At 39.7% G+C, this 9,217-nt stretch overlaps 1 protein-coding gene across 1 annotated transcript; it reads left to right on the top strand.

Annotated features, from left to right (window-relative positions):
• The first annotated feature begins 2,444 nt into the window (after positions 1 to 2,444).
• On the top strand, positions 2,445 to 3,527 carry LOC121368793 (tigger transposable element-derived protein 6-like). The gene has a single exon (XM_041493541.1). It carries the CDS (start codon positions 2,445 to 2,447, stop codon positions 3,525 to 3,527), a length of 1,083 nt encoding a protein of 360 aa, XP_041349475.1.
• Positions 3,528 to 9,217: the final 5,690 nt, after the last annotated feature.

Raw genomic sequence — 9,217 nt, 5'->3', positions numbered from 1 at the left:
CAATACGAAGGAAGTCGGCCTGATGGCGAATATTATTCGTCCTATCTCGCCGATCCACGACATTAATGATTTGAAACCGGATATTCATCGATATAATGATGGTCGACAGCTGATACCGAACCCACGCACAAGACATCCGACAGAAATCCCACCTAGAGACCGAAAACATCCCACGGAGTCACCACGATCTCCCCACCCCCACCATTACCACCACCACACATCCACAGAGACCGTGCCCCAATGCGCTAACAGTCCATGGATTTTATCTTTTCGGAGCCACCAGAAAAGTTAGTTTCTACCACTATAGCAGATTGATTAATTAATCATCGTCAATTTGGATGTTAGATATTTGGTAACTCTGACAGTGTTAGAGTTAAAGTTTGATTTGGTTAACGACACCACTAGAGCCCCTTGATTTATTAATAATCGGCTTTTGGCCGAATCTCGATAACAACATTTCTATATATTTGCATTACTTCCAAACATCTGTATGTATTGGGTTCCAAACGAAGCACTACGCATTTTTATTTTATTTTATTTATTTATTTTTTAAATTTTAATATATATATATCTATATATATATAGTGAATCTCCTCTAAACCGGACATCCATGGGACCAAGTAAAATCTTAACGTTAGTTTAAGTTTACTTTCGAAACTTTCAATTATTTAAAGTTTATAATCGTGTGATAGTTCAACACGGCGACGTTTAGCTGGTCGTTTTGTCATGTTGAAACTCGATATGAAAATAAAATGTTACCAACAACTGTTCGACCATGCAAAGCCATCGTTACTTTTGTTGACTCTTTATTTTGCTAAATAAATGTTTTCAAAAGAGCAACAAATTCACACGATAGGTAGACAGTGAATTAAATTCATTGTTATTTTTGTCGATCTTTGAAGCAAATCATGTTACACGTTTGTGAAGGAATATATAGACCGTAAATCACCTTCGTGACTTAAAATATCTAACCCAAACCCGAACTCGGCTTATTGTAACCAACACAATGGTTGCGTAAATTAAATATCTACGCTGGCGATGGGCCTTTTGTTAAGTGTTTATTGACATGTTGCCAACCTTGTCTACGGTGATTACATTGATAATAGCGAAAACGAGCATGTGCACATTATGTGTTCGCAGACAGGTAATCCGGCTGAAGTGACATTAGGAACAATTATTGGCGCCACATTGACTGGTAGCGGTTTGGTCATTCGGTTTTCATGGGGACGATTTACACTAAATTGACACATTGGGACTGAATTGTTTGCCCGGTGTTAAGTTTAGAGGGGTTTCCGGTTTAGAGGGGTACAATTTACTGCTAAAAGTGGCGTAAATCACGGGACCGGTGTTGAGGGGTTTCACTGTATATATATATATAATATATATATATATATATATATATATATATATATATATATATATATATATATATATAGTGAAACCCCACCTAACGACCACCCCGATTCTAAGACCACCCCACTAAACAGACCACGTTTTAGAAGACCGGAATATTTCCTTCATATTTAATAGTAAAAATTACCCGGTATTCAGACCACCCCGCTATTGCGGATTACGACCAGTAAAGTCAGTCCCGATCGTGGTTTTGCGTATATTTCGACCCCGCCAGTGCGACCAAATTACGATATCAATATCTCATATTTGTTCATTCCCAAGGCTGTTCAACAATAACTGATCTAAATTTAATGCTTGCTTTGTTTTAGCCGAGACTGGAACAGGTAACAGGAAGTAAAGTAAACACCAATGTTCTGTCTTTTGAAATGAATTAAAACTGTTAAAGAGAGATACACGTTTAAGTCGTTGAAAAACCGCCCATCGCAATCTGTTCACATAACCAACTTTCAGTTTCCGGAAAACATTGTCAACTGATTAATATTAATGAAGCGATGTAACGCGCTGATTGGCTGCAAGCCAGTCATCAAACTCTAGAGCCGACACTCATTCGGATTACGAGAACAGGCGTTCCACGCGTCAATTAAATAGCATTGTTACCAATAAACTGTCTATACAAATTGCAATAGCCATTCCAGCGGAAAGTCGCTATAATCACGTTTGATGTTGAAAGAAACGATACAGGTCAGAAGTCGGCATGACACGTGTTTAATGCTTATGTACCTGTTGTTCGAAGATACAGCCTAAATCTACCGAGTCTAATAAAATGTGTTAATGATAATTAGGACACAATAGAATAAATTTACCGACTAATTCACTAGGAAACAAAAGAAGTGTTGTTATCCGTTATTGAGATGTGTAATGACTGAGGCCACAAAGTGAGTTGTGGTTTTTTATTTATTTGACCCTGTCGAAATGAGTTAAACGGTAAACACTACGAATGCCGTATTTCTTCCGTTATATCGGCAGAGGTAATATCAACGTTTGAAATGGGAACCCCCCAAAAGGGTAAATCACGCTGTGACATTTATAACATGGACGAGACTGGACTGTTTTATCGGGCTCTACCCGACAAAACATTACGTGTACGGGGTGAAGAATGCAAAGGTGGCAAAAAATCCAAAGATCGAATAACTGTAGCCTTGTGTGTAAATATGGAAGGTCACTTCGACAAGCCACTTGTGATTGGAAAGGCAGCTAAACCACGTTGTTTTTGGAACATAAACGTTGCCCGTCTTCAAGTGACATGGAAATCGAACAAGAAAGCCTGGATGACAGGATTCCTGTTCACAGAATGGATAAAGGACTTTGATAAACGCATGAGACTATCAAAACGTAAGGTTTTACTTCTTCTTGATAATGCCACTTCACATGCCAGTACAAAATTAACAAACGTGAAAGTCGTGTTTCTTCCTGACAATACAACGTCGAAATTGCAGCCACTAGACCAAGGCATTATCCAGGCTATGAAGATGGGTTATAGAAAACGGCTTCTCAGATCAGTAATAGCTCGACTGGACAGTGAAGAAAATGTCAGCTCAGCCGATGTTGCAAAAAGTGTCTCTGTGTTGGATGCTGTACAGTGGTTGAAAGCTGCAGTTAAAGATGTGAGAACGGAAACTGTGAAGCGATGTTTTGCAAAGGCTGGTATTCGCAGTGCTGCCACGCCAACAAATGAAGATGATGATCCCGATGATGATGTGCCCCTAAGTGAACTTCGTGAGGTAGTTGTCATGGCAAATGGTAGACTTGAGATAGATGATCCCATGAGTGTTGAGGAATATTCAAACATGGACTTTGATTTGCCCGTTTGTGAGAATTTAGAAGAAGACTGGGAGGATACACTGGTGCACAGAATCAATGGAAAGGAAAGTGAGGAAAATGTGGAACCATCTGTAAATGACAGCGACGATGACGACAAAACTGAGGAGCGTAGCTTGATTACCAGCCACCAAGATGCGCTTAAGTGGCTAAGAGAGATTAGTATGTTCTGTTTGACAAAAGAGATTGATGGTGTCCCAGAATTGATGCAGAAAGCACAAGAGGAACTTGAAACTCGGGCTGTTCATGTTAAGTGTTCATCTAAGCAGTCAACAATAGACGCGTTTTTCAACTAAGATCCAGAGTTCACACATGCATACTGATTGACTTTATATACATGTACATTTTTAATTTTAATTTTCTTAGTGCTCAGTTATATTGTACGGTTCATTTCATGTTGACAAATATGTTATGTAATTCAAATAAATATTTGTAGTACATTTCTTTTGTTGTTGTTTTTTTTATCACTTTATACACAACACAATTAAAATTTTAAAAACCTTCTAAATGTTAGTAATTCGGTAATAGGACCACCCCACTATAAGACCAATTTTCATAAGTCCCACAGGTGGTCTTAATAGAGGAGTTTTACTGTATATATATATATATATATATATATATATATATATATATATATATATATATATATATATATATATATATATTTACATGTATATATCATATATATATGTGCACATGGATTATAACTGTAAAAGTTTTCAGGCCAGCTCTATTTTCCTGAATGTGTCCATCGGTTTTCGCCGGAATGCGAAAATTTGCTCCAAGACTAAGACAAAGGCAGATGACCGCCCCCCCCCCCCCCCCCCCTCCGGCCCCGTCTCGTACGCGAGTGGACACCATGCCAATGACGAACTGTGGTGCAATTGAGGTTCAGTCACGTTCACCACACCGTGGACCACGATCTCTTATCGTCACTACCACGACGATAACAACCACGTACACTGACCAGCCTGATGCCATCACCTGCTAAAATTCCTGCACATCCGTGATGGCGTTACATTCTACCACGTATGTATGGATTTAGCTCAGTCGGTTTAATAATTATATTTAGTGCTTGCGTAAGCTGCTTGTGTCGCAGGATCAAACCACATCGGACGATCTGTTCAAATGATGTTTTTTTTTTCTCGTTCCAAACAGTGCACCACAACTGGTCAAAAGCCGTGATATGTCCAGTTTCCTGTCTGTGAGAAAGTGCTTATAAAAGATCCCTTGTTGTTAATGGGAAACTGTAGCTGGTTTCGTCTGATGATTACGTTTCAGAAGTACCAAATGTCTGACATACAATAGCCGATGATTAATTAATCAATGTGCTCTAGTGGTGTCGTTAAACAAAACAAACTTTAACTTTGGTGCATATGAAAGATCCATTGCTACTAATGGGGAAAATGTAGCGGATTTCCTCACTAACACTATATTTCAGAATTACCAAATGTTTGCTATCCAATAGGCGATGATTAATAAATTAGTGGTGGTGGTGATAAACAAAACAAAACTGTAACTCTTTCTCGGAGAGAGAGTCCCATTTTAAATAATGCATAGGGTTGGCGTCAGGGGGACTTAAAACAAAACATATTAAAATGGTATGGAAGAAGGAAAACTCTTGAAGAAATAGAGAAGTCAGGCGCGTATGCAAGGGGGAGGAATTCGGAGGTGGTGGTGGTGGTGGGGGGGGGTCGAAACCCCTCCCTCTGAAGCAGGTTTTCTTTTTTCTCCCAAGTAGCATGACTCGACCCCCTATAAACTTCGATCGCTACAGTCTAGACCCCTACCAACTGCTAAAATTCCTGCACATGCGCCTACATTTCATCCTGAAAAATGGACAACGTGTTGTAGTTGAAAACAAATCGTGGTTCAGTCAACCAACCATAATTAAAAAAGAAAGAAATGTTTTATTTAACGACACACTCAACACATTTTATTTACGGTTATATGGCGTCAGACGTATGGTTAAGAACCACACAGATATTGAGAGAGGAAACCCGCTGTCGCCACTTCATGGGCTACTCTTTTTCGATTAGCAGCAGGGGATCTTTTATATGCACCATCACACAGGCAGGGTAGTACATACCACGGCCTTTGATATGCCAGTCGTGGTGCACTGGCTGGAACGAGAAATAGCCCAATGGGCCCACCGACGGGGATCGATCCCAGACCGACCTGGCATCGAGCGAGCGCTATACTATTGGGCTACGTCTCGTCCTACAGTATATACTGAGTTAGAGTATAGCTTTAATATATGTAGCTTTCGTAACTAAAAGTTAAAGTTTTTTTAACGACACCACTAGAGCATATTGGTATATATATATATATATATATATATATATATATATATATATATATATATATATATATATATTAATCATCGGCTATTGGATGTCAAACATTTGGTAATTTAGTCTTAAAGAGGAAACCCGCTACATTTTCCCATTAGTAGCAAGGGGTCTTTTATATGCACCATCCCACATGCAGGATAACACATACCACGGCTTTTAATATACCAGTCGTGGTGCACTGGCTATAACGAGAAATAACCTAATGGGCGATATAATATTGAATACTTCTTCAGTACACCGACTAGAACGAGAAATGGGCCCACAGACGGTGATCAAACCTAGACCGACCTCGCATCAAGCGAGGGCTTCACCACTGGACTACGTCCCGCCCCTCCGTAAATAATGACACGTCTATCAATCGTTCACTTTCCGGATATTAACCTGCAATTTGGCACAAACTTGCATGATGATATACTATTTAAAAATCACAAAAAAAATCCAAGATGGCCTTTGAACTTTGGAGTACTGGTTGGAATGTGAAATGACACAACGGGTATCGATCCAGCGATCCATCACACCTTAGGTGAGTACTTAAGCACTTGGCTATATCCCACTGTCTGGGTTAAAGGTTCATCAGACGGGGACATAGCCCCAGGATATCGGCCATAAAAATACACATACCTTTGATATTTCGCGTAGATGGAGTCTTTAGGCTTCTGTTGGTATTTTATAGCATCGAGTAGCATAATAACTAGAACAAAGTCATATTACAGCGAAATGTGGCAAACAGTAGAGCAGAATTTCATTGGCTCGAATGACTGTCGGTCAAATATGCAGCTATGCTCGAACCAAAACAAAGTCCCAATTTTTATTTTAAGGCAACACACCAACATATGTCGTGTCGTTACTTTCATTTCATTTTATTTCAGTTTATTTTCGTGCTTATACCCAATCAAGCACGCTGTCCTGGGCACACACCTCAGCTATATGAGCTGTCTGTCCAGGACAGTGGGTTAGTTGTTAATTGTTAATGGCTAGTGAGAGAGAAGAGGGTATTGTAGTGGCCTTACACCTACCCATTGAGTCGTTAAAACTCGCTCTGTGTGGGAGCCGGTACCGGACTGCGAACCCTGTACCTACCAGTCTTGTGTCTGATGGCTTAACCGCAACGCCACCGAGGCCAGTTTGTCGTTACTTGTTGTAGCAGCTTAATATAGTCCGGTTTAGGAAATAGTTCCTTCTAAAAATAAAAAAATGATCCCTTGTTGTTAATGGGAAACTGTAGCTGGTTTCATCTGATGATTACATTTCAGAAGTACTAATTGTCTGACATACAATAGCCGATGATTAATTAATCAATGTGCTCTAGTGGTGTCGTTAAACAAAACAAACTTTGGTGCATATGAAAGATCCATTGCTACTAATGGAAAACAATGTAGCGGATTTCCTCACTAACACTATATTTCAGAATTACCAAATGTTTGCTATCCAATAGGCGATGATTAATAAATCAGTGGTGGTGGTGATAAACAAGACAAAACTTTAACTCCTTCTCGGAGAGAGAGTCCCATTTTAAATAATGCATAGGGTTGGTGTCAGGGGGACTTAAAACAAAAAATATTAAAATGTTATGGAAGAAGGAAAACTCTTGAAGAAATAGAGAAAGTCAGGCGCGTATGCAAGGGGGAGGAATTCGGAGGTGTGGGGGGGGGGGAGGGTCGAAACCCCTCCCTCTGAAGCAGGTTTCCTTTTTTCTCCCGAGTAGCATGACTCGACCCCCTATAAACTTCGATCGCTACAGTCTAGACCCCTACCAACTGCTAAACTTCCTGCACATGCGCCTACATTTCATCCTGAAAAATGGACAACGTGTTGTAGTTGAAAACAAATCGTGGTTAAATCAACCACAATTAAAAAAGAAAGAAATGTTTTATTTAACGACACACTCATCACATTTTATTTACGGTTATATGGCGTCAGACGTATGGTTAAGAACCACACAGATATTGAGAGAGGAAACCCGCTGTCGCCACTTCATGGGCTACTCTTTTTCGATTAGCAGCAGGGGATCTTTTATATGCACCATCACACAGACAGGGTAGTACATACCACGGCCTTTGATATGCCAGTCGTGGTGCACTGGCTGGAACGAGAAATAGCCCAATGGGCTCACCGACGGGGATCGATCCCAGACCGACCGCGCATCAAGCGAACACTTTACCACTGGGCTACGTCTCGTCCTACAGTATATACTGAGTTAAAGTATAGCTTGTCAAAGGTACCTTTAATATATGTAGCTTTCGTAAATAAAAGTTAAAGTTTTTTTAACGACACCACTAGAGTATATTGGTATATATATATATATATATATATATATATATATATATATATATATATATATATATTAATCATCGGCTATTGGATGTCAAACATTTGGTAATTTAGTTTTAAAGAGGAAACCCGCTATATTTTCCCATTAGTAGCAAGGGGTCTTTTATATGCACCATCCCACATGCAGGATAACACATACCACGACTTTTGATACAACAGTCTATAACGAGAAATGTCCCAGTGGGCGATATAATATTAAATACTTCTTGAGTACACTGGCTGGAACGAGAAATAGCCCAAATGGGACCACAGACGGGGATTCCGGATACTAACCTGCAATTTGGCACAAACTTGCGTGACGATATATACCATTTGAAAATCACAACAAAACAAAATCCAGCGATCCATCACACCTTAGGTAAGTACTTAATAACTTGGCTATATCCCACTTTCCGGGTTAAAAGGTTCATCAGACGGGGTCATAGCCCCGGGATATCGGCCATAAAAATACACATACCTTTGATATTTCGCGTAGATGGAGTCTTTAGGCTTCTGTTGGTATTTTATAGCATTGAGTAGCATAATAACTCGAACAAAATAATGTTACAGCGAAATGTGGCAAACAGTAGAGCAGAATGTCCTTGGCTCGAATGCCTGTCGGTCAAATATGCAGCTGTGCTCGAACCAAAAACAAAGTCCCAATTTTTATATTTATTTCAATTTCATTTTATTTCAACTTATTTTCGTGCTTATATCCAATTAAGGTTCAAGCAAGCTGTCCTGGGCACACACCTCAGCTATATGGGCTGTCTGTCCAGGACAGTGGGTTAGTTGTTAATTGTTAATGGCTAGTGAGAGAGAAGAGGGTGTTGTAGTGTCCTTACACCTACCCATTGAGTCGTTAAAACTCGCTCTGTGTGGGAGCCGGTACCGGACTGCGAACCCTGTACCTACCAGCCTTGTGTCTGATGGCTTAACCACAACGCCACCGAGGCCAGTTTGTCGTTACTTGTTGTAGCAGCTTAATATAGTCCGGTTTAGGAAATAGTTCCTTCTAAAAAAAAAAAAAAAAAAAAAAACCCACCAAACAAACAAACCCTACAATATTCTCATATGCATTTTAAAAACTTTCTTTGATGATTATACATACACATTACACCTCTGTAGTATTTAAATAACCCATTGGTCTGAAGTTACTAATAACAACCGTACAAGTGGTATGGTGGCACTTGTGTGTATAACAGCAAAACGAGGCGCTGATCAGCCATGGGGGCTGTTAACTGAAAAATTACGTGGTCGACCTATGTTGAATGTTTTCACGGTACTTGTCAGTTGAGAGCACTCACTAAAATTAGAAATCA

Source organism: Gigantopelta aegis, chromosome 3, assembly GCF_016097555.1.
Source record: "Gigantopelta aegis isolate Gae_Host chromosome 3, Gae_host_genome, whole genome shotgun sequence".
Classification (NCBI taxonomy): domain Eukaryota; kingdom Metazoa; phylum Mollusca; class Gastropoda; order Neomphalida; family Peltospiridae; genus Gigantopelta; species Gigantopelta aegis.
The sequence above is the reverse complement of the archived record's forward strand: the minus strand, read 5'-3'. Positions and strand labels throughout refer to the sequence as shown.